Source organism: Amblyomma americanum, chromosome 3, assembly GCF_052857255.1.
Source record: "Amblyomma americanum isolate KBUSLIRL-KWMA chromosome 3, ASM5285725v1, whole genome shotgun sequence".
Classification (NCBI taxonomy): domain Eukaryota; kingdom Metazoa; phylum Arthropoda; class Arachnida; order Ixodida; family Ixodidae; genus Amblyomma; species Amblyomma americanum.
Window position 1 is genome coordinate 70,491,323 of NC_135499.1, and position 26,760 is coordinate 70,518,082.

Consider the following 26,760-nt stretch of genomic DNA (forward strand, 5'->3'; position numbering starts at 1 on the left):
CTGCAATTTCACTGAAGGTTCAGCGCAGGCAAGGCTTCGTGACCTGTGAAGACCCTGTCTCCTCAGTCGTTCCATGCCGAGCCTATTTGTTCAAGCCGCTGCAGAGCCTCGAGAGCATGTCACTGGCCGGTCAGGGCAGCAGGCTACCAGTCAGAGCAGCCAGGACGGCGAGACACCTCCCGAAACCCTCAGGTAAGGGGGCTTACGCGCAACTTCGTCGGCCATCGGTCTTGGTGACGCTCCCGCAGAAGTCTTTCATCTGATCCACATACAGCATGTCAAAGAGGAGGGCTGAGTATCCAATGGACAACGCATTCGAGCTGCTTCCGCAGTGCCTTAACAAAGGCGCGCACCAGGCGTGTCCTGTGCACACCGCAGTGTGAATTATCTTCGTCTGCTGCGCTATCTCCTGATTACGGAATTTCCGCCATCCTTTTCATGTTTTTCGCTGCTCCCAATATTTTCAGTAGAACAATTTTCGGGGGTACTTTGTTGTCCTAAAGCGCGGTGAGACGAAAGCCTTTAGCGCGTGTTCCTGATTGTATCACTGTAAAAAAAGAATGAAAATCACAGTGTCCTCCTTACGCTAGACAAAATTTATTGTGGGGCTATAAGAACGAATAATAGTTGCCCTGCCCGTGCCCCAAAGTATAACGGGCTTATTGCTAGACATAAATATTATTGTGGGAAGACAGAAAAAAAAAATTAAAATAATGTTGCCCACCCCGCTTCTTGCTAGACAAAAAAATATTCTTGGACCATAAAAAGAACGAAAAATAGTGTCCCTGCCCGTGCCAAGGAGAACTATATATGCGTTCGCAGGAAGTAGCGTAGTCGTTAGCTCGCTCGGCTGTGGAACGGCAGGATGGCAGTTGGAACCCCACCGTGCACAAGGATTTTTTTATTACCGAGGTGACGTCATTTGATTGACAGCTACAGCGTGGCAGATTTCTCGGATGGACGGACGGATGGACAACGATGAGCCATTAAAGGCTTTCGCCCTAATGACTAAGGACTAAATGACCGAGTGATGAATATTTGTGGTTACGACATATTACACCGCTGATGACGTTATCCGTGTCACATGACTTGAGACCGGACAAGGTTATGGCCGCAAATATGAGCCAATAAAGGTTTGTCGCCTTAAAACCTACAGGCGGAAGGCATCGGCTACCATTTGTGTGTGAGTGGGCGACGGGTGCGTCAGAACAGCGCACACTAGTGAAGTTAACTGTCTTACACACCCGCTCACCTGCAAGAAGTGCTGGGTTGGAGTACAGTGCAAGTTTAATGCGATAGTGCCCGGGGCCCCATTTCGCAGAACAGCTGACGTCGTCGTTGGTTACAATGTCGGCGTCGTTGGCCTGAGCGAAAAATTCATGAATAAATCGCTGGCGGTTTAGTATTGATAAGCACGAAATATAGTGCGAAAGCACGTTGTTTTTGCAGCTGGGCACCGCAGCCGGGTATATCAAAGCGCGAATTAGGTGCCACTGTCCGAGGAAGGCGATTATTCTCCCGTCCTCTCCTGAGAAAATACAGCGTGAAAACTTTCGGCTGGTTTTGAAAAAGTTCAGGCGCGTAACTGCCTCAACTTGGAAGTGCATTCCACCGCCCCTCTCAGCGAGATTTGAGTTGTCCACTGACCCGGTGAGCCTGTTAAGCGTTCTACTCAGAGGATACACACACGTATACAGACTAATATATCTGAAATCCTCTGAACGTGGCTAGAAGTGCTTTCGCACTGAAAATCGCCAGAAAAAAAAACATACTTATACGTAGCAGGTGGGCTGCCTCCCACCGTGTTGTTTAGAAAGTGGCCACAGTTGCAGATGGAAACAATTATTGGTTACGAGGGGCTGCGCTGCAAGTGCAACCTGGTGACAACGCAGTGGTGTTCTTTTGTAGCGAGAGCTGCACTACCCACTGTCTCGCCATTTCGCCGTGTGTCTGGAAGACAGAATTGCGCATGATTGAGGAGCCGAGGAATGGCAGAGCACGCAGCTGGTGTGAGGCACCGCGCGCCTCGCTGCTGCCTGACCGCGGAGCAGACGCCGCTCGCCTCGCCAGTTGCGCGCATGTGCGAGGAGCCGAGTGACGTTAAAACTGGCGCGCCTTACTGCGTATGCGCAAGGGGAAGGGTGTGATGCAGTAGCGGAGAGCCAATCCCAACGAGAAAGCAGCGGTTGAGTGGCTTCGTAAACATGATAAGCGGAACTCGTCCTATCCTGAGGTTGTGGCCTGGGAGCTGGCTGTCGGGAAAAGAGAGAGCGATCGGTGGAAGGCCAACAGAGCAGCGGAAACAAATGAGGCGCGTAAAGAGTGCCTAGCAAAGAGGTGACGTCAGGACGCGGAGCGGATGCAGCGTCGTGCTTTGGCCCAGCTGGGTGAGCCGTCTTCCGAGGACGTGAAGGCTCGCCGCATGACCAACGACGTGATCAGGCTGACTGAATTTTCCAGTGCGACGAGTGCGTTTCAACCGGACTTTACGGACAACCCGTTTGGCTGTGTGTGTGACGTGTGAGGACGACTGCGCGTGACTTTCTAGCAGTAAATAAAGTTCAATAAAACGTACCGCCTTCACCACAAGTCTCGTCTTTAATATCTAACACGTAGCCAGGGCAATAAGCAAATCAAGGAATACCGTACCTCTCGCTACGTATATCCTGAAATAGCGGAGCTAAGCCACTGCCATTTTTTTTTATCTGTACTCCCCAGAAAGCGCGGCAAATGCCGAAACGGGGACGAGAAAAATCACTGCGCACAGTGCCGTCATTTGTACGGGTGGCGAGGTTGCCATCACAGCAAACATTGTGGGAGACATTATAATGTTAAATCGGCAGTCTGGATTAAATGATTCTGTGGCGAGCTGTGTACTACATCTTCCGTAAATAAGACGTAGGATAGTGCCTGCTTCCTTTGCTTAGAAGCTCGACATGCAGAGGAAATGCTCCTGTTATTAAAGCGGTACACTTCCAGTAGCCAGCGGTGACAGCCATTTTGATGAAGTCAAAACATAGAGTCGAACTTCTTTAAAGTGGCCACTCGCATTCTCTTTTGCGCCGTAACTTAAGCTGCTCTGATCCTGACGTTCGAAAGTGAAAGCCACTATCGTCGCATCACTTCAACTCTCTCTGCCATATACCGCACCATTTGCGCCTAGCGGCAATGTGCTACACAAGGTTGTTTTATATAGTATTTTCTGGAACAGCAACCTGCGACTGCGTGGCGGCCCACTTGTGAGCCACCTTGCCATTATATGGCGACACAGGCCAGAACGAAGGCTTTATAGCGAGCGCTCTCGTGATGACAGATGAGGAGATCGCAGGAGCTGCGTAGGCGGCCCGGCGCTCGATACAGTCGACGCTACGCCTGTGCTCAATCTGGTCACTGAAGCATTTGAGCACCTGCATCGACTTCAAACGACCTGAAGCCGGCGAGAGCCTCATACATATCTCGTCCTCTAAAAAAACCTACACCAGATGTCCCAGCTAACGTTACGCAAAGGCTAAAATATGCCGGCACAATACGTGCTGAAAACTGTAGTAAAGCCGAGTAATTTTTTTTTTCTGTGCAATTGAATATTGACTCATGTAACATTCTTTTATTGTCAGCTAATGTGTTTTCTAGGTAAATTCCAGTGCCAAATCGAATAGCCTCCCAGAAAACGTAAATTTCTTTGTTTTTATTCTATTTTCCCTTTTTTATGTGTGTCGTATGTAAACATTTTTTACGTGTTGAGAAGAAAGCTCGGGAAATATAGCAAACAAACCCATGTCATCATAAGCTCGCGCCTTACGAGAACAGCGCCCATAAGCGCGGAATTCCTGAACGCAGCCGCGTTTGACTGCGCGGCGAATGTGAGGGGCGAAAACACTGAAGGGGGCTCCGACAGAAAAAAATTAAAGCCTGTGACCTGACCGCGTTCATTGCGGTAATAACTAGCAGGAATCAGCACGTCCGCTCTTTACGGCAGTCAATGCAGCCATTCTTTCATTTTTTCTGCCAGTGCCCACTTCATTGTTTTCGCCCATGTCACTTTCGAGGCACATTCGAACACGCTTGCCATCACGAATTCTCGTTTGACAGCGCGGCCTTCGCGAAGCGGGAGCGCATGCTCGCGTAGAATTTTTTTCAAATTATGCGCCCTTTGATATCAACGCGAGAAAATTACCTGTGGCATACAGGAAAATAAAATATGACGAATTTAAATTTCTTTAGGACGTTCTACTAGCTGGAACTAAAATGTGCGGCAGAAACCGATGGCTAGAAGTTTTTAAATTCAGTTATTTACTGAGGTGAGCAATACACAAACTCTTACATACTGCGTTGACTAGAAGACATTTGAAGTTTTTTCCACCTATTACGGTGCAGCTTTGTTTTAAACACTGGGTAACGTTAGCCGCTACTTAGGAGTATGGTATACTGTAACCACAGAGCTACGTGTTCATCCGGGAGCAGGCAGGAGCCAGGGTAATCTACTAAAGCAGTAAGCAGTACTTATTTCCCACTTCGTCAGTACTTCCTCAGTCGGACTAAGGTGACAACAGAGAACTCGTTTTTCGTTTTCACAGATGGCGCCACGCGGCATTCGTGGCCGCCGTTGGAGCAGTTGCGGCCGCCGTGTGCTTGGGCGCCCCCGTGGCAGTACACAAAGCCTTGGTGCAATGCGAGGGTGTGGCGTGCCTCTCTCTCGAGACGGACCTGCGGCGCTCCATAGACCCCGCGAAGAGCCCCTGCCGCGACTTCTACGAGCACGTGTGCGGACGATGGCACCATATCGACACGACCTACGACACGCCAAGGTGGGCTGCGGCCGCTCGCTGCAGTCCTGTTAAGTTGCACCTGCATTAAGTCTAAGACTGTCCTGATTCTACTGGGATCAACCAAATGATCAGGCAGGCTTTTGTAAAGGCTACTCGACAATGGACCATATTCACACAATTATTTAGGTCAGAGAGAAATGCGCAGAATATAACCAACCCCTATATATACTATTTTCATAGATTACGAGAAATCATTCTATTTAGTCAGAACCACAGAATTCATGAGATAATTACATGATCAGGTTGCAGATGGCTTATGTCAAAATGTAGAAGATAACTATAACCGCTAGACCTGCGCAATTGTCCTCTTTAAAGTGAACAAAAAATTCCAATAAGCATTGGTCTCAGGCAAGATGACACATTATCGCCAATGCTGTTCGCCACCTGTACACAGGAGGTATTCAGAGATTTGGGTACGGCAGATTTGGGGATAATAGTTAATGGTAGCAGTAATCTACGATTTGCGATGATGATTAGCCTAGAGGATCAATTGCAAAAGGTGATCAATGACAGACGGACAGAGCAGAAGGAACAGTGGGTCTAAAATTAATATGCAGAAAACCGCAGCAATATTCAACAGTCTCGGAAAAAACAGTAGTTTACGGTTGGTAGCAAGCTGATGGAAAGTGGTAAGGGAATACGTCTACAGAGTGCAGAAGTGACCTCAGATACGGATCATGAGAGTGAAATAACTTGAATAAGAATGAGGTAGTGCGCACCTGGCAGGATCTTTCAGATGATGAATGGTGGTGTCTCGATATCCCTCAAGACAAAGTATGCCTGTGTAACAGCTGTATCTTAGCAGTATACTCAAGTATGGGGTAGAAACGTGGCGGCTGACGAGAGAGGTTCAACATATGTTGAGGAAAACGCAGGTAGCTCCGGAAAGAATGATATGTGTAACGTTAAGGGACAGCGGAAATGCAGAGTCGGTCAGACAACAAGGCGGCTTGATGGCGTCCTAGTCGAAATCAAGATGAACAAATGCGCGTGGCAAAGCATGTAATGCGAAGACAAGATAAACGATTGTCGTTAAGGGTAAAGGACTGGATACTAAGAAAAAGCAACAATAGCAGTTAGATGTGCGGATTAGATTAAGAAGTTTGCGGGGATAGAATTTCCACAGCTGGCACAGGCCAGTGTTAATGAGGAGGTATAGGAGATGCCTTTGCTCTGCAGTGTGTGTGGTCGGGCTGATGATGATGCTGATATTCACCGCACAATAAAGAATCGGAGGGCCGAAACTATGCCATGACGAACGCTCAACACTATCTACGCGAATGAAAGGAATGAGTGCATACTGGCAGGAGGATGAAAAGAGAGTGGAGGTTTTTGTAACCAAATCGCTCCTTCGTAGCCGCTCCTAAGCTGAGGAAAGTGCCGATGTCTAGCCGCCGCGAAGGCTAAGTGTCTATGGCGTCCGGGTGCTGAGAAATGCATAAACGTCCTTGGGCTGCGTGTTGTCTGCGTTCATTGAAGATTTCAGGAGCCCTCCAATATGGCGTCAGCCACAACCCTTACCCCCTTTTGCCGGTTTTGAATGATAAAGCCACGTACATGACATACATCATAAACAACATACGCCATACAATACTTTCATAAACAAGTTGTCAAGGAATAACACACGACGCACTTCTTTTTTGCAAGTGCATCGGAAGGGAGAAATACATCAGAAACATACTTCATACTTCATGCTTACTTCATACATTTTATCATAACACAAGATCACGGCACGCTCTATTAACCGCCCCACTACGAACGTCCTCCCGGCTTAGTCACGGTAACCCGATAGCACGCATCAGTGGCCACACGTCAGCTTACAACAACTCATTTTTCCCCAACGCAATAGCACTATGGAATTCACTGCCTAACGACATCGCTGCATGCACTGATCACAAAACATTCCGCGAGAAAATAAAAATTCACCTCACATAAATCTTGATCACTTCTGCGCTCTTTTGTAGCGAGTATTGCTTGACATATCTTTGTTAAATTATGTATCACTTGCTGGAAAACCCTGATATGACTACAACCTCTTTTATGTTTGTTTGTATGTTTGTTCTTCTTATTGTTATGCATGTTCCCATCATCGCCGTTGGAAACCAATATGCCCCCCCTTATGTAATGCCTTCGGGCCTTTAAGGGATCAATAAATGAAATGAAATGAAATGAAACATACATCATAAACATACATCATAGACAACATCATAAACAACACACATCGTAAACAACATACGTCATACAATACTTTCATAAACGAGTTGCCAAGGAATAACACACGACGCACTTCTTTTGCATGTGCATCGGAAGGGAGAAATACGGTGCGGTCCACCAAGTCGAATCCCTGCGCAAGGTGATGTTCACGGATGACGGAGAACAACACTTCCACTTCGGCTATAGGCACCGTGCGTCGAGGCTCAAGATGGCGAAAATGGTCGTTAGGTGCCGCTCACAGGTATGTGTGCTCTTAAATAGCTTACGGCAGACAGACGTCGGTGCCGAAGAGGTATTCTTTTAACCTTTCAAACTTTAGCGTAGTGATCCAGCCTGCGAAGAGACAGGTTGCCTTGTTTTTTAACGAGGCGTCCTGCGGCACAGTTAGAAGTGGTGTATAAATCTTTATTAAATGGTTTCTGTATGTGCTTGGGCTGCTTGCACTAAGAGGTCCTGACGCCTTTTCGATAGCGTGTGGACTTAGCCAGCAGTTTGTGTGCAATGTCGACAGCCCTTCAAGGGCCAGTGTCATCCATGCAAGCCAGCAAGTATAAAACTACTGTGAGCGCCGCATTCGACATTTTATGTAAGTATTCGGCATTCCATGCTGTCATTCGTGGCACGGCCAATCTCGCAGTCCATCTGCGAATTCCGCAAGCAATATTTTGAGGCGCTGAGCATTGGGGATGCCACAAATCCGTAAAGCGGCCTTCATTTCTTCTGATTCTTTAATAACAACGGCCGCCTGAGGACTATGAGGAGAAAATGAGAGGGTTCAGTGAAGGTGAGAACGCTAGACTTCGAAACGAACTCCATCGGGGCACTGACCTTGCGCTGAGTGGAGCCTCTGTAAGACGTCAAGTCATCATATGTCTGAATGTGGAGGACACAGACGTCGCGTGCGCCAATGCTGGCCGTGCTGGTGTGGGTCCAGATAAGGTGAGTTAGATCGGCGTTGGAGCTAGTAGCCCAATTGAGGCAGCCGATCACGTTTTTGGCGGCGCCGGCTCAGGATATATGTTCTGCACACTGTTACTGCTGGCGCCTACGAGAACATACACCATGCGTGGGAGGCCAGGAAGGATCACAGGGAAAATGACTGGGACCAGGCACTGCAGGAAACACTTCCGCCAATTTTTTATGCAGGCGTTCACGAAGTCAGGTATAATGACGAGTGCGGGAAAGTGCTAAGGGGTGGTTCAGGTTTGAGAGGCTGACGTCACGGTAGCACTGGTAGTCTTCTAGCTGCGCGTCCAGCTGCAGTCTAGTTCTCGGTCCCTTGTGCATGATGTGCGAAAGGCCAGTGAATGCGTACCGAGACCTGGAAGGTCTGCTGCAGGTTTGGCAGTGCTCTTTGATGCTATGTGCCAGTCAAATTTTGTAAGAAAGGGAGATAAGCGACTTTTTTGCCTCTTGACTATTGGTGTAAATCTAGACTGTAATACTGGGTTGTGTGCTGCATAGGTGAATAGCCTCGCCGTTGTCTGTTAACTGCTATTCATAAGTATACCATTACGTGTGAACAGTGTGGCTAATGACTTGCACTTGATAGGCATCCTGGAAGCAGGCGCTGGCTTCAAATGTGATGCCGGTATCCTCGTCCTTGGACAGAGCGTCGTCGGCATAAATGCGCATGCCACTGGATGCTGCTGCATCGCAAGCACTTGACGGATCAGTTGCTCGGGTTTCTGCGCATTATGTTGTAAAGGGGTCCAAAATGGGCAGGCGAAAGTTGGTCTCGTTAGGATACGAATTAGGACGCGATGTCTATTAGGTACGTTAAAAGCGAAATTCAAAGGTTAGTTCGTTGCGTAGCGATTAGTATCAGTGGATCGCCGGGTGGGACCTGCCGAAGGTGGAGATCAGTGATGCGCGTGCAGGCGGCGGGCCGGCTATAACCGTCACGGCAAAGTTGTGAAATGTGCCGAAAGTCTTATAGTTTGCGACGGTTAAATGAAGTTACGCGGTACCGTAGCGGATCTTAGCGAGCTGGCGAGCGAGTTTTAGGTAACGAGCGACCGCCATCTCTGTGCCACCGCTCTTGTTAGCTAGCCATTTGAAGAGGCGGAGCGCTGGCTCCCAGTGAAATTTTAACGATTGGATCCGCGCTTTAGACGTACCGAGATGGAAGATGGGACGCCAAGTATGCGAGAATGATCGAGCGGCGGTTGGTTGATACGTTCCCTTCCCAGCGGAGTGAGGTCCACACCCCTATGCTGCGAAGGGACGATCAGAAATTGTGTCTTTTCAGGAAGTGGGCGCGTTCCCGTAGTACGAATGTCGTCGTTCACGTTCAGTGCCAATTGCTATTTGAAAGTTTGATCTTTAGTCCCACGATGAAGTCGCAAATACTGCAATATCATCCTAAAATACTGCAAGCCACAGGCCGTCGATTTTTCTTGTTTTATGCGAGTTGGGTAGCAACGACGTTAAATAGAGTGGCAGACATCACGGAGCCGTCGCCTACTACGGGGTTGCTCGTAAAGTTATACACCTAGTAATTCGTTTCGATTTGGATTTCTTAGGTTCACTTATTGTGGGAGGTGTTAACAAAGTTGATGCCGCTGATAGCTTGATGACTGATTTTAACGGACACCTTCTGCAGATCGATTCCGACGGGGATGTCAGGATGGCTTTTACTCCATTTTCGCGCAGTCAGATGACAACTGATTGCGTCCAATATGGATATATAGGGAGCCACAGATGGTCGATGATGTCCTGTAATTTGCTCTCGTGGAGCATGCTCCGCGTGATGCCATATTTACCGGGAGCATTATGTTTTGTTGACTTGAGAGACGGCACATACGAATTCAAATGGGATACCGGGGAGTTAATGTCAGCTGAATCCGTTTACGCGAAGGGAGCGAGTTGACTGGGGAACGCGTAGCTACAAGAAGAAATTCCAATAGGATGAGGACAGGCGTGCTTTATTTGATGTCCTTCTAGAAACATTAGAACATATTTTCTTCGGTTGCGCCAGCATCTATCCAGATGACGATGCAGGCAGTCACGCTTCCTGAGACCTAGTATTCAGAGATAACCAGTCATGTAAATGCATCTGAGGTAGGCATTAGTAAAGAAGGATAGAAACATTGGTGGCTTTATAGCAGGGCAGTTAAGTAACTGTAAAAAAAATGGAAATCAATATTGGGACCGAAAATTTCATGAGAATTTGTTTTCCTTTTAGAAGACAGAAATTCTAGATGCTGCTTGTGAATTGGAGAGGCTGACGAGACAAATAAAAAGAAAGCAAGCATCGTGGAGTCCGTTACCACTCCGTTTCAAATTGGACGCTCCTCACATGCGCACGTCCACCTTGTGGTGTCGATGCTGGCGAAGCAATGTGCGGGCCTTCTGATGTTCAAATTTGGTAGAACTCCTCCCAGTGCAGAGTAGAAAGAATTCGGCGTAGTATGTTCTTTGCTCTCGCCGTTCATGGCCCAGAAAATGCACAGTTTTTCGGTGCTGGTGCTACAGAATAACGAGGTACAGATGTCAAGATAGTTGGTTCTCCTGGGATGTTTACAGTGGCGGTGCGTCTAAGCAGCAAGGCGGCGTAGTTGCAGCACTTTTTTGTATTCTGCTCCAGACAGCCTATAGTCCAATTGTGCGTGTTTCCTGAATTCTCACAGGCTAAGCGAGTGCGGGTCGCCGAAAGTGTTTCTTATACTCGCGTCGTTGCAATGGCTGAGTAGCGGCCGCGGTAAAGATTGTTTTGGCGGAGAGTTCGTTGTGATTTTCCGAACGTTTGCCATTTGATGGTGCGAGTCGTTTGTTGTTGGTGCGGGGTTTTAGTTACCGCTACTAATTTTTTCCGGGCCGAAGTGCCAATTATGGATGATTTTCTGCGAGTGGCATGTGAGACCCGGAGCCGTATCCGTTCAACGGCGTGAAAACCTCTCCGGTCGGATAATCGGTCTCATTGCCTAGGTATTGTCCCGCCACCTTTGTGGCGGCGAACCGGAGGAGCGTACTTAGTCGGCTGCAGCACCTGCAGTCTCATGTCTGGCGCTGCACTTTGACTCCTCTAATGCGTGCCTCGTCTTTAGGATGAGCTTGACGGTGTTTCCATATCCAGTAATAACTCACCCCGTGTGGCTTTGTTAGGCACCGGTAGGATGAGCTGACAAAAAGTGGGTACGGTTGTATCGCACTCGGGCTGCGACGAAATTTCTTTTTTCAGTGTGCAGGATTTCAAGATATCAGGCTGATCGCGGGTTTTGAGCTTTGGTAACAAGCCACATGCGCTAATACTCGGTACAGTAGAGGGCCTTGTATGAGCAGAGTACAAGAAATGTGCTGTTCATTTCTTTGAGGATGATTGTGGGGCAGCCTATACGCTCAAACACGTTGAATGGTGCGCATAGGGTGCTAGATATCGATTGTTTTATTCCAGGACATCAGCTACGATTTCCGATTTGCGGTGGCTATATTTGTCAGAGGCACAATTCCAGTGTTTATAGATACCGGTAATGATGGGGCGCTAGGATGGGAGAGGAAGGCCTCATGGCGTCCAGGCATTGTGCAAGAAAACTCTAATCAAGCCGTATGAGCTCCTGTTCAGTGGTGAGTTGCGACTGGGGGTCATAGAATAACTTCATTTGGCCGCTGATGGTATCGAGGATGAAAACCTGCGTCATGTCTGTTACTAGTTGAGTTGAAATCTTTTCATGTGCAGTGTGTTTTGAGCGTCATCCACTTTCGAGGGAGCGGCAAATGCTGGCGAGACTGCGTCGTGCGATGCGGTGGTTGGCCAGGACGGGCTAGCGGCAATGCGCGAGGGTGGGGCTGCCGGCCTTTGCGGAGTGGCTGGTGTGGCAGAGGCGGCAACAGGAATCTTGGAAGGTAGGGATGTGTGGAGCAAGGGATTGGGAGCGTTAAACCATCCAAGATGCCTGGCAATGTTTTGAATCGCTCTCATTGGCCCGTTTGGCCTAGAATACCTGTTAGATCGGTCTCTGTGATTCGATCATGAATGAGCGGCCGTGTTCGAAATCGGCTCGTGGTTTTGCCAGTGCCTTCTGGAGATCGGATGCTGGCTTATCAGGAGGGTGTAATGATGGGACTTACTTGAGACGATGGGACCTACTTGAGACGGGCGTTAAACGCGTTTCACACTGCTGTGGACGTCCTTGCGAGTAGCCGAGGCGGAGGACGCGGGTTCTGCAGATGGTAGTGTAGGGGACTTTTTCCCGGAGGAGTCATCAGGGAGCCGAGTCTGACTGCAGGACCGGGTCTGGGATGGCGAAAGGACTGAAACCTTCTTGTTTAATAACTATAGTGTTGGTCGCGAAATGGCCTTGCAGTTTACACCTAACGCAGTATAGCGAGTTGCGGGTCCGGTCTTCCGCGTGTGCAGTTCCCCACTGCTCGCACACCACAACGCTCGGACAGCACTTGTCACGTGCCCTGCTTCTGCTTCGTGCCTGCGAAGACACATGACACGACGATGCTCTAGCTGCTATGTTTTCAGAGGGCAGCTGGTAAATGGATCTCGCCATGGTATGCTGGGATCTTCGAATGTAATGAAGGCAGCGCCTGTGGCGTGGAAATATTGGCTAGTAAATATTTGCTTTATACTGGTGTACCCGACAGCTTTCAAGACAAACCGCACAAAGTTTTTACGTGGTGCCATGTAGCTCCTAACTTCGGCACCCCCACGTTGGGTCAGAATAGGTCGGGACATATAGGGTTATGGTGACTGCGTGGTTTGACTCTCTTCTGGAGGTCAAAATAATATGGCGAATTGGGTAGAATTCCTACAACAGCACTCTGTCTCCGTCTTTCGCGCTGTTGGAGTATGTACTCTCTTACGCTGGCCATGATGGTCCGACTGTCCGGTCGGTACACCACAAGTTTGGCAGCGCTGGCATTTACGGAGTATTGGTTGAATAAGCATGTTGCTAGTTTGGCGCGGTGAACCGTTCTGTGGGTCCGATAGTTACAACGTGGTAAGCCTAGCCTCTTAGAATTTGAGAACTGCTAGCTAGGACATGTTTCATCTAGGGTACAGCCTGTCACCGGTGCGCGATGGCTTTTTTTGCGTCGACATCCACACAGAGGTCGGCTAAGTTCCGTTCTGCCTGCAAGTCGGCGGGGTAGCTCGAAGTTTTCGGTGCGGTGTGTTGAGCACACAGTAGTTTCACGGCTAGAGAGTAACGGGCGTCGGAGTTGGCACAGGAGGCCTCGTGGGTGTCGTTCGATGTCCAGCTCGGCAGCCGACAAGGTAGCCGAGCGTAAGGCATTCGCAACTTTCACGGATGGTGGCGTCGCCATGCAACGCCGCGCCGTGCTCCTCAGAACCCGTGATGAGGTGACAGCGTGGCGACGATGAAGAGCGGTCGAGTGTTATTTTGTTCGCTGTGTGCTGTACCTTTAGTTTTTAACATGTTCGTTTTACACGCGGCAAACTTGCAAGGTGAAATTGCTGCTTGCATGGCGAGCGTTGTTCTGTTTCGAGCGACAAATTTTTATTTCCAGGAAAATATGTCCGATAAAGTAACGTTTCTTTGTTCAGATTTGCTTGCTGCGATTTGTGGCGTTTGAGCGCTGCTTCTAAGCCAAAATTACATCAGCTTGTTAGCTGGAATTACAGGTTCGTTTCTAACTGTTTAGGTAACCGTTTTCGCGTCGCTTACTTCAGCTGCATAGAGCCTGGATGCCAGGCACAAAGGCTTGCGTCAGGATATGTCTGTTACGCTTGAACCGATAAGTGTTCGTCACAATGAAGTTCTTGCAGCGCTTCCTCACTCGCATAATGTATCGCCCTACAACGAAAAAATGCATATATCTTTATGTACCACTGTCAGTTTGCTTAACACGAACGCTCGATTGCGTTTCCTGCACTGACATTGGAGCCTCTGAGCGCTGGGCGCTGAGACCGGGACCATGCTGCACGGTGTGTTTGACGCGGTTGGATAGAACTCGTGCCCTGCTTGCGCTCTAATATTGTCTTAGACTCAGCGGACGATGCCCAGTTGCGCGAATTTCAGTGGAAGGCATGCGCTAGAGCTTTCGTGTTAAGCATGCTGACGGTGTTACAAGTACACGCACAGCAGTTTCAAAGCATGCGCTAGCAGTGTGTTGTAAACTAATATTTTTTTTTTTTTGCTGACTTGCACGTGCTTTGGATGCTGCGGCTCTTGTCCGGCAAGAATAGTGCCTTTTGCAGCAGCACATCAGAGCCCTGTATGTGTCTCGGGATAAAATAAATGAAGAATTCAAGGCTTGACATCTAGATTTTTTACGTTTCGGCAAAACGAAACCTAGCTTCGAGATCGCTGCCGCTGTCCTGGAATGAGGCCCTCTGCTTTCCCTCTGCTTTCCAAACATCCCTCTGCTTTCCCAAGCCAGAGCATAGGTTGCACCATACCGACAGAAGCGAGGCAGCTTCTTCTTTCAAACCCAATGCACTCAGTTATTCTGGTTGGTGAGTGCACATTCACTCGAAACTGTAGCAGTCACCATTTCTTGAAAATTGTTGCGCCCAGCAGCAACCTGCTCTGCAAAAGATCAACGGCTCAAAGGTCGGCATATTGGCACAACTGCGGTTCACCTCCCGTCGGGACGTCTATTCTCGGCAGGTGTGTTCCAGCTGTCAAGCTGTAGCCCGTTGAAAGCTGTACCTTACTGCTTAATGGCGATGACACCACAATGAAGAACCATCCAGAAAAGAGACGCGAGATTTCTCTGACTGGAGCAGTTTCCAGAGGTGCACCTAATTTCTTCCTCTAAAACAGGTGCGACAGCTAAGGTGTAGGGGCTTCCTGTGCAGGGACGTTTTTCCAATTGTTCTAATTCCTGAATGCACAGCTCTTGCACTGTGCCCGATGGCGCTGTCATCACGTTGCATATAGCGTGGCAAAATTTCAGCACTTTCTCACTGTGATTAATAATTTGCGACTCGTTCAAGCAAAGCGTGCCCTCGTTCAAAAGCGCAGCTAAAAGAGACCGACGCCGCGGCGGTTGCCCCATTACTGCAAGAACAACCGTATTGGATTACCAGTAGCGCCCCTATAGCCCGTGAGATTTGGGATAAAGAGCGGGCTGCTGGGCCTCCCAATAGGCGAAACGTCGGCGTGTTAGCCTGTACGGCTGTATGCTTGATACAAAATATATCACACAAACGTTCCCCGCTCAGGTGAGCAGGTGCGTAGAACTTGCGTTTGAAGTACCCAGAGGCGGGCTGGACAGGGTAGAAGCTGGTGGGAGCCCAAAATTTGCAGAACACTACCACCGAGTAACTGCATGGGTCAACGCGTTCATCCAAGCTCATTGAATGAAGCAGAGTTCGGCTCAAGGGCTAGTCGGCATCCCTGCTCAAAGTCTTCTACAGAGTCACGAAGTGTCGTTCATGTTTTTATCTTTTATCCTCCAACCACTGCTTCGTTTTGGAACACTAGTGACGCCGCAGACCCTAGAAATCTGCCCGCAATTGTTAAAGCAGAAAAACAAAACTAAGGTTGTTCGCACGTCTGAAATACCATTCAAAGCCTTTATCCTTGTTTCAAAGGGCTACACAGTGGTGTACATTCACCTTGAGGATGAATATCTGCATACGAACAGCCCTGTGAGAACATCGCATATTATCACGGGTAGCGCATAATGGCACGGGTATTCAAGAAAAATAGGATGCCCTCAAGTACAGAGTCTAAGCTTCAGCGAAAGAACTAAGCTTCGGTGATCTTCCGCTTTGAAGAAAACGGAAGTTATCTTACTTTTGTGAGACGCAATCGAGCCATTGCTCCCAGACGGAAACAAATGCATTTGCGTACTTAAAATCACTGAAGCTTCACTACTTTATAAAACTTATCCTTTCTCTAACAAATACAACAAGTCTACGATTTCAACAAACAACTTTTCATGACCAGCAGAGAGCACATGGTCGTGTGTGGCGTTATCAAATCATCAAATCAAATCAATTTATTCAAACATCCTGGGACGCTTAGAGGCACGGACAAAAAGCCAAAGGTGGCTTGACGAAGTCCGTGCCCCTTACAAGGCATACAGTGGAATACGCGGAATGTTTAAACTACAGGCAGTGAAATCAGCAGAAAACGGAGAAAACGCAGAAAACGCAGAAAACGCAGCTGCCCACAAGGCAGAAAGGCGTACAAAATAAAAAAAAAGAAAAATGCGGATAACAAAAGGCAAACAGAAACTTGAGGTGTACGGATCATGAAAAATGTAGTGCACAAAAGTGGCTAAGAATAAAAAAAAATGCATGGCACGAAATTGAAGTGAAGAAATAAACGAGAACAAAATAACAAACATGTCTATAACTGGGCTTATTTCACAAACAAAACAAAGAAACTCATAAAATTGCCACGTACATTTCTTTGGTTGGAGAAACATGCTGCGCAGATCCCTGAACGACTTGTTGATGACATCTCGGTTATCTTCACCGGACAGTTCGTTCAGGATAGCTGGCAGACGATATTTCAACATTTCTTTCCCGTAATTTGTGCGGCATACATAAACTTTCCATTTTTCCGGATTTCTTGTACAATACACAGGATAATTGGTAGCAAGTGCGGCTAGCACTGCTAAAGAATTTTCGTGTTTAATTATTTCTGACTTGTAGTGACGGATTAGTCTGTAGGAATATAATAATTCTATACCGATTATGTTAAATTTCTTAAAATCTTCGGCTGTGTGTGAATAACGAGGGACTTTTGCAATAATGCGGATAGCACGTTTCTGTAAACGCAGCAGTTTATTAGTATTATTAAGCGTTGTGGTTCCCCAGACAAGCGCGCCATAATTCATTACCGAGGAAAAAAGGGAATTGTATAATAATACGTTAACTGATATAGGAAAAGATGAACCGTAGCGACGCAAATAGCCAGTCGTACGCGAGAGCTTCCCGGAGAGGAAGGCAATGTGGTCGTCCCACGACATATTTTCTGAAAAAATGACCCCTAGTGTTTTAAAATGGCGAACCACTTCAATTGTAGTGTTGTTTATTGCAAGGGATGGAATACAAATATCTTTTTGACGGGGATGAAAGATCACTGCTTTTGTCTTTGCAACGTTGACCTTTAAGTCATTCTCGTTGCCCAAGTATTTATATGTCCCAGTGTCCTGTTTGCTCGATCGGCTAAATTGATGCTCGATTGTCCATAAAAAAACACACTGGTGTCATCGGCGTATATAATATAGCCAGAAGATTTGTCGATATTAACAATATCATTGACATAAATTAAAAACAGGAAAGGCCCTAAAATACTCCCCTGAGGGACACCCGAAACTACTGGTTTATTAGCTGAGCGTTGTCTTTGAATATCGACAAATTGTGTGCGATGCTGTAAGTAAGAAGATATTAAAGAGAGAACTTTGCCGCGAAAACCGTAGTATTCCATCTTCTTAAGCAGGATGCGGTGATTGACGAGATCAAAGGCTTTCGTGAAATCTAAAAAGAGGCCTAACACGATATTTTTATTTTCAAAATTCTGTAATATCAGCTCCTTTTGAGCAAGCAAAGCTAACTCGGTTGATTTATTTTTTCGGAAGCCGTACTGAGCCGGTGTTAAAATGTTATGTTTGTCAGAAAAAGCCATCAAGCGTTGTAGAATTAGTTTTTCGAATCCTTTGGAAATGACAGGAAGAATAGAAATAGGACGATAATTTGATAATTCATCTCGGTTTCCTTTTTTATAGATCACGGTAACCCTTGCGGATTGCATGCCACGCGGGAACAGACCGAACGACAGGCAGGTGTTAAAAATGTGCATCAAATAGGGTGCTATTACATCAATAACATATTTAACTGGTGCGATTTGAAGACCAAGAGCATCTTCTGACTTACTATTCCTAAGCGATACAAACGCTGAAATAACTTCATCAATAGTGACGGGCTTCAAAAACATACTGTGGCCGGTACTTTGTTCTATGTAGCTGTAATTAGCAGTTGTGTTTCGTGCCTGTGCAACAGAGAGGAAGTAATCGTTGAAGGCATTGGCTAGGTCAACCCCGGTTAATTCTACATTATCTAACGTTATCTAGTCATCTAGAGCCACCCAAAAGCACGCACCTGTGTTTACGTTTATCAGTTTCGGTCGAAGCATAGGAATAGAGCGCCTGCCTTCACTATCATTTGCATTGATAATCGGCCAAGGTACGTTTTTAAGGTATTCGCTTTTCAGTAGCCTCATTCTGAATGCGCGCTGAGCAGCGCCCTTAGTAATTCTGCAGCTGTTTTCTAGTTCAGAAGACAAGCGGTGACCCATACTTATAATTTTTTTCGAATAGTCTGTTCTCGCACGCGCAGGATACCTGTGCGTCTCTACTGAATCCTGTTTAGTTCATTGTCGTTCTTGATAACAATCAATTCTGAGCCGTCAGACTGCCTGGCATATATCGTTCCTCCTCTGCTCCAGACATACTTCCATCCGGCTGCCTTTTTCTTAGCTACGGCCAAGCTCAGAAGGCGCCGAAGAAAGGGACAAAGGTGATCATTAACGAAGACCGGCGATGTTGATGCGTTTCCGAAGTCTTTGCTGCTGAGTCGGAGTTTCCTTGCCTTTTCAACCAGTGTGTCCCTTTTCTGACGCCTAGTGAATTGTACAATTATGTTATTTGGTTTAGATTTCGAGGGAACACGATGACACGCCTCTACGTCCTCGGCATTAACGGGTACACCAGTGAGCACTCCAAGTTTGCATACAATGTCAGTGACGTCTTCATCGGGGCTTTCCTCTACTCCTTGGATTTCAATGTTTTTGCTTTGTGAGTACTGCTCTGAGAACACTAGGCGGGACTCAGCATCAGCGAGGCGGGTTTGGGTGGCCTGTAGTCCAGCATGCAATGCACTGTTCTCATATTTCAGAGCAGAATTCTCTACCTTGGCAGCATTATAGTTTTCCCGCATTTCTTCAACGACGCCGTTCATGTATTCCAAGCTCCAAGTATGTTCGAAGAGTTCGCTCCGAAGCGCTCTAATTTCTGCACGCAAGTCGCGGTCTACCGCTTCTCGCGCAGCTTTAATTTCAAGGCGGAGTTCATCACGCAGGTCACTTATCTTCTGCGACATGGCCCCTTTAGCACAACCAACAAGCACACACAATGTAACGCAATATTGGCAGCAGTGGCAGCAGACAGAACATGCAACAATCCCGTACTAACAGAAGGAGAGATTTTGTAAACCAACCTGCAAAGTATGACAGATAAGGCGTCAGGCTGTGAACGATGCGCTGCCACCGCTGCCACGAAACCCTCGTGTGTCCAGCCACTCCTTTTAAGCTGTATCCAGTCGTCGGTGGCGCCGCATAGGATGCGCAGAAGCCAGTCCTTACACCCAGGGCGCAGCGGCACGGTAGATTCCGGTCACTCTTCTTTAAGCCTTGCAACGGTGCGAGCAGCTGCAAAATGTGACAGATAAGGCGTCAGGCTGTGAACGATGCGCTGCCACCGCTGCCAAGGTTGTAAGCACCAAGTTTTTGCAATTTTCGTTCTCGCTGGAACCTTCCAATACTGTGTCTCTTAAAGCTCATGTACAGCTTGGCACGATGCCATACTACACTAATGCAAAAAAGACGAACTGCGCAACAAGAACACGGACGAAAGGGAGGCAGACACACACTAACGCAGACTTACAACTTTACTAAAGGAAGGAATACAAGGCAAATATATATAGCGATCCCAACGCACTTCAAATCTGATCAATATGGCACGTGACAATCTGCCCAGGCGATAAACAGACCACACAAGAACCAACGCTTACAAGATAATCTTATACCGGGCCGGCCCTTTCTATGAAAACAAAAAGCAAAGGAACGCTTAGCGACAGTGCACTCTTGAGAATTACGCGTTCTCCAAAGTAAGAATATTCAAAACAAAACCACACCACTGTAGCCATCTGATACCACTGAAGCTCGAACCGCTTACAAGCGCAGGTGCTGACACCAAAACCAAGAGACGAAGCACACCCCCTTTTGAAAGCAAACAAAACGGGAAATAAGAACAACCACATCGGTTATCGTCAAAATCAAAAAAACAGTGAAAAAAGGCACCAGGTCAAAAGGGTAAAAACACCATGAATCAGCTCAAGAAGCTACGTCACAAAAACAGTGAAAATAGGCACCGAGTCATTTAAAAAACAAAAAGATGAAAGACGGGACAACAGTTTAAGACAACAACGGTTTTAAAAAAGGGGGAGGGGGGGGGGGTGAATGAAATCCGAAGCGTAGGAAAACATCTCAAACCATGACAGAACCGAAACAAAACTGAGATCGCTAATCAAATGAACAACGAAAGCATCAAACGCAATCAGGAGGCACTGCTCAATCACCAGGGCACAAACAGGCCACTAGGCTACACATGCCCCCGCAAAAACGAAAATTCTTTGGATGATAAGGAAATGGAAGCCTTGCTAACACAGTTGTCCGTGGTGCCGATGTAAAAAGTTTCGACGACGAGACGCTCCCATTTGTCATTCAATCTGGCCAGAAATTCCGTCTTTTCGAACCATGGTACACAGTCCCGTTGCTTCATTTTTGTGCAGTCCGCACAATGCTTAGCCAAAAACCCTCCATCGTTGTTTGCCACGCTCAACCGGTGCTCCCTTGCTCTTTCATTAAAGCATCTGCCGGTTTGGCCTATGTAGACTTTTCCGCAACTAAGGGGAATGCGGTAAACAACGCCGGAAACGCAATCTTTGAACTTCCTTAGATGTTTGATTTTGCAAGGGGTCTTCTTAGTGTTCTTCATCATCACGCACACCTTGGACAGTCTGCATGGAGCCGAGAAGACAACGTTGACGCCTCCTTTTCTCGCCACTTTCTTGATGTTGTGCGAGAATTTGTGGATGTATGGAATGACATGGGCCTTCTTTTGCTCGGCGTCTACTTTGTCTTTGCGTTCTCTCTTAATTTTTTGAAGCACATATTCACACACACTCGAAATGACGTGCGGAGGGTATCCAGCTGCTTGCAAACGCTGAAGCTGGTACTGGAAGCTCTCTTGGACTTTGTGGTCACAGGACTTTTTCAGGGCCGACTCAACACATAGGGAAATGATGCCTCGCTTGACCAACTTCGAATGGGCACTAGTGTAGGGAAGCAAAGCCTTTTTTTTGACCTGGGTTTGAAGGACCAGCACAAACGCTGTTTGTCAAAGTGCAGATCTAAATCCAGGAACTGAAGATGACCATCAAGCGGTAGCTCACTGGTAAACCGGAGCCCGAAAGATTCAGATGAAAATGCCGAGAGGATCTTTGAGGCCAAATCCTGAAGATTGCCGTCCCCCGGTGGGGTCAGGAAGATTAGATAGTCATCGACGTACCTGCACACGCGGGTGACAGCCATCCCTCGCAGCTTTTCTTGAAGACGTCGGTCAAAGGATGACAGAAAAATGTCGCTTAAGGCTGGAGCTATGCTCGAACCTATACAAATGCCTGCTTTTTGAATATGATAACTCTCATTGAAGTGGATGACGGAAGACTTTAGATAGAAATCTATAAGTTCCCAGGTCAACCCAGGTCAAAAAAGGCTTTGCTTCCCTACACTAGTGCCCATTCGAAGTTGGTCAAGCGAGGCATCATTTCCCTATGTGTTGAGTCGGCCCTGAAAAAGTCCTGTGACCACAAAGTCCAAGAGAGCTTCCAGTACCAGCTTCAGCGTTTGCAAGCAGCTGGATACCCTCCGCACGTCATTTCGAGTGTGTGTGAATATGTGCTTCAAAAAATTAAGAGAGAACGCAAAGACAAAGTAGACGCCGAGCAAAAGAAGGCCCATGTCATTCCATACATCCACAAATTCTCGCACAACATCAAGAAAGTGGCGAGAAAAGGAGGCGTCAGCGTTGTCTTCTCGGCTCCATGCAGACTGTCCAAGGTGTGCGTGATGATGAAGAACACTAAGAAGACCCCTTGCAAAATCAAACATCTAAGGAAGTTCAAAGATTGCGTTTCCGGTGTTGTTTACCGCATTCCCCTTAGTTGCGGAAAAGTCTACATAGGCCAAACCGGCAGATGCTTTAATGAAAGAGCAAGGGAGCACCGGTTGAGCGTGGCAAACAACGATGGAGGGTTTTTGGCTAAGCATTGTGCGGACTGCACAAAAATGAAGCAACGGGACTGTGTACCATGGTTCGAAAAGACGGAATTTCTGGCCAGATTGAATGACAAATGGGAGCGTCTCGTCGTCGAAACTTTTTACATCGGCACCACGGACAACTGTGTTAGCAAGGCTTCCATTTCCTTATCATCCAAAGAATTTTCGTTTTTGCGGGGGCATGTGTAGCCTAGTGGCCTGTTTGTGCCCTGGTGATTGAGCAGTGCCTCCTGATTGCGTTTGATGCTTTCGTTGTTCATTTGATTAGCGATCTCAGTTTTGTTTCGGTTCTGTCATGGTTTGAGATGTTTTCCTACGCTTCGGATTTCATTCACCCCCCCCCCTCCCCCTTTTTTAAAACCGTTGTTGTCTTAAACTGTTGTCCCGTCTTTCATCTTTTTGTTTTTTAAATGACTCGGTGCCTATTTTCACTGTTTTTGTGACGTAGCTTCTTGAGCTGATTCATGGTGTTTTTACCCTTTTGACCTGGTGCCTTTTTTCACTGTTTTTTTGATTTTGACGATAACCGATGTGGTTGTTCTTATTTCCCGTTTTGTTTGCTTTCAAAAGGGGGTGTGCTTCGTCTCTTGGTTTTGGTGTCAGCACCTGCGCTTGTAAGCGGTTCGAGCTTCAGTGGTATCAGATGGCTACAGTGGTGTGGTTTTGTTTTGAATATTCTTACTTTGGAGAACGCGTAATTCTCAAGAGTGCACTGTCGCTAAGCGTTCCTTTGCTTTTTGTTTTCATAGAAAGGGCCGGCCCGGTATAAGATTATCTTGTAAGCGTTGGTTCTTGTGTGGTCTGTTTATCGCCTGGGCAGATTGTCACGTGCCATATTGATCAGATTTGAAGTGCGTTGGGATCGCTATATATATTTGCCTTGTATTCCTTCCTTTAGTAAAGTTGTAAGTCTGCGTTAGTGTGTGTCTGCCTCCCTTTCGTCCGTGTTCTTGTTGCGCAGTTCGTCTTTTTTGCATTATGATCAACCAACTAGCCCGACAAGTCCTGTTGAAACATCTTTCTAGTACCACGGGCTCTTTTCTATGTACCCAAACAAGGCAAAATGCAGCGATCTCATGCACTTGTCTCATCGCCGTGGCCACATGTCAGTCCAGGTTTTTGTCTTTTTGCCTGAAGAAGAAACTCGTTCCTCTGCAAGTCCTTCATCTTTTTGGTTACATCGGTCCGTCGTGGGCACATGCCAGGAGGATTTGCAAGCTCATGAAGTCTGAAGCTTGGCGACAAGTGCGGCTCTTGCGAGACTGGATGAAGTTTCTTCTTGAAGAAGAAAGCGATCCCCCGACGCTGTCCGTGCGGTACTTTGAACACCTCAAAATGGCAGCACGGTACACAGAATTCCTGTGGAGGCAGGTTATGTTGAAGCTGACCGCCACTCCTCGTCCGGCAGATACGTCAAGCTCGGTCACAGTTTTAGGAGGAGCCAGCATCCCAAAGGATATCGAAACCATCCTGGACAAAGGCCCCAAGTACTGCTTCGAACCACCATGCTCCAGGCCAAGCCTTCTCGGGTTAGTCCACGGTATCGGCGAGAGAGTGACTGAACAAGAAAAGGAGAGAATCATCGGAGAGGGTGTGGAGTGCGCCTACCGCCATGCGAGTAACAGGACATCTTCTAAGCCACCTGTCAAGAAGGTCGTCAATTTTCTTAAAGAAAATGGCTTAACGGTCATCCAGTCGGACAAGGAAGGGGGTTTTGTAGTCTTACCGCAAGGCTTGTTCCAGAGCAAGGCGATGGATGCCGTTACAAAGAACTTCACCCCAGTCAAGCACGATCCGAAGAAAAGAAAGCGAGAAGCTGTGAGACTTTTAAAGGATTTGAAGTTAGAGCATTTGATGAAGGCCGTGAAAAACGAGGATGCCGGAACCCTTGAAGTGTTTTTCACTGGAAAAACGCATAAAATTGATTGCCCCTTTCGACTAATCGTGTCGGACAGGAACTGCTGGCAGAGGAAGCTTGGGAACTTCCTGCAGATACATTTGAATGTGTTATTAGGCAATGACCCGTTCCTCGTTAGAAGCTCCAAAGAAGTCGTTGAGCTGATGGGAAAAGGGCTACCAACTTCCACGACGGCTTTTTCCGTCGACATCGAGGACATGTATTATTCCATTCCGCACGAAGGACTGTTCGCTGCCATCAGAGAATGCGTGGAGCTTCACGGAGAGACGAAGTTCCGGAACTCAGTTGGCCTCAACACTGGCAACTTCTTGGAACTTATAGATTTCTATCTAAAGTCTTCCGTCATCCACTTCAATGAGAGTTATCATATTCAAAAAGCAGGCATTTGTATAGGTTCGAGCATAGCTCCAGCCTTAAGCGACATTTTTCTGTCATCCTTTGACCGACGTCTTCAAGAAAAGCTGCGAGGGATGGCTGTCACCCGCGTGTGCAGGTACGTCGATGACTACCTAATCTTCCTGACCCCACCGGGGGACGGCAATCTTCAGGATTTGGCCTCAAAGATCCTCTCGGCATTTTCATCTGAATCTTTCGGGCTCCGGTTTACCAGTGAGCTACCGCTTGATGGTCATCTTCAGTTCCTGGATTTAGATCTGCACTTTGACAAACAGCGTTTGTGCTGGTCCTTCAAACCCAGGTCAAAAAAAGGCTTTGCTTCCCTACACTAGTGCCCATTCGAAGTTGGTCAAGCGAGGCATCATTTCCCTATGTGTTGAGTCGGCCCTGAAAAAGTCCTGTGACCACAAAGTCCAAGAGAGCTTCCAGTACCAGCTTCAGCGTTTGCAAGCAGCTGGATACCCTCCGCACGTCATTTCGAGTGTGTGTGAATATGTGCTTCAAAAAATTAAGAGAGAACGCAAAGACAAAGTAGACGCCGAGCAAAAGAAGGCCCATGTCATTCCATACATCCACAAATTCTCGCACAACATCAAGAAAGTGGCGAGAAAAGGAGGCGTCAACGTTGTCTTCTCGGCTCCATGCAGACTGTCCAAGGTGTGCGTGATGATGAAGAACACTAAGAAGACCCCTTGCAAAATCAAACATCTAAGGAAGTTCAAAGATTGCGTTTCCGGCGTTGTTTACCGCATTCCCCTTAGTTGCGGAAAAGTCTACATAGGCCAAACCGGCAGATGCTTTAATGAAAGAGCAAGGGAGCACCGGTTGAGCGTGGCAAACAACGATGGAGGGTTTTTGGCTAAGCATTGTGCGGACTGCACAAAAATGAAGCAACGGGACTGTGTACCATGGTTCGAAAAGACGGAATTTCTGGCCAGATTGAATGACAAATGGGAGCGTCTCGTCGTCGAAACTTTTTACATCGGCACCACGGACAACTGTGTTAGCAAGGCTTCCATTTCCTTATCATCCAAAGAATTTTCGTTTTTGCGGGGGCATGTGTAGCCTAGTGGCCTGTTTGTGCCCTGGTGATTGAGCAGTGCCTCCTGATTGCGTTTGATGCTTTCGTTGTTCATTTGATTAGCGATCTCAGTTTTGTTTCGGTTCTGTCATGGTTTGAGATGTTTTCCTACGCTTCGGATTTCATTCACCCCCCCCCCTCCCCCTTTTTTAAAACCGTTGTTGTCTTAAACTGTTGTCCCGTCTTTCATCTTTTTGTTTTTTAAATGACTCGGTGCCTATTTTCACTGTTTTTGTGACGTAGCTTCTTGAGCTGATTCATGGTGTTTTTACCCTTTTGACCTGGTGCCTTTTTTCACTGTTTTTTTGATTTTGACGATAACCGATGTGGTTGTTCTTATTTCCCGTTTTGTTTGCTTTCAAAAGGGGGTGTGCTTCGTCTCTTGGTTTTGGTGTCAGCACCTGCGCTTGTAAGCGGTTCGAGCTTCAGTGGTATCAGATGGCTACAGTGGTGTGGTTTTGTTTTGAATATTCTTACTTTGGAGAACGCGTAATTCTCAAGAGTGCACTGTCGCTAAGCGTTCCTTTGCTTTTTGTTTTCATAGAAAGGGCCGGCCTGGTATAAGATTATCTTGTAAGCGTTGGTTCTTGTGTGGTCTGTTTATCGCCTGGGCAGATTGTCACGTGCCATATTGATCAGATTTGAAGTGCGTTGGGATCGCTATATATATTTGCCTTGTATTCCTTCCTTTAGTAAAGTTGTAAGTCTGCGTTAGTGTGTGTCTGCCTCCCTTTCGTCCGTGTTCTTGTTGCGCAGTTCGTCTTTTTTGCATTATGATCAACCAACTAGCCCGACAAGTCCTGTTGTTACTACACTAATCATTTTTGTTGACATTGGGCGAATAATATGTAGCGAAGATGCCAAGTAGCCACAGTAGTGTAGCGCTCCTGCTTCTTCTCTGTACAGACCGAAGACGAGGAGTCACTACAGTTCGCCCTAAATGAGTTGAAGCTTCCTTGGCCCGCCAGCTCTCCGTCCAACGAGCTGGAGATGCTCGACGTTATGGTGGGCGCCTCCCTCGAGTACGGCCTGCCGCTCATGTGGGCCTTCACCATCGGCCGCCACGCTCGCCGGACGCGGCAGAACGCCATCTACCTGGTGCTGGACAGGAAGGTGGAGCTGTGGTTCCGCCACGTGCGCGCCTTGGCCGCCAAGCGCCGCGTGGCCCACTTCCTGCGGCGCTGCGCAGAGCGCGTCGGAGGCACGGGCCAGTCTTACGACCGAATGCTGCGCGGGCTCCTCGGCACTCACTTGTACGCACCCCCGTTTCAGTGA

General features: G+C 47.5%; 1 protein-coding gene across 1 annotated transcript; it reads left to right on the forward strand.

The window, feature by feature from the left end:
- Positions 1–26,760, forward strand: LOC144123815 (uncharacterized). Its single transcript, XM_077656556.1, has 4 exons — positions 1–192; positions 4,575–4,805; positions 7,137–7,281; positions 26,392–26,760. Exons 1-4 carry the CDS (start codon positions 74–76, stop codon positions 26,758–26,760), a joined length of 864 nt encoding a protein of 287 aa, XP_077512682.1. The 5' UTR covers positions 1–73.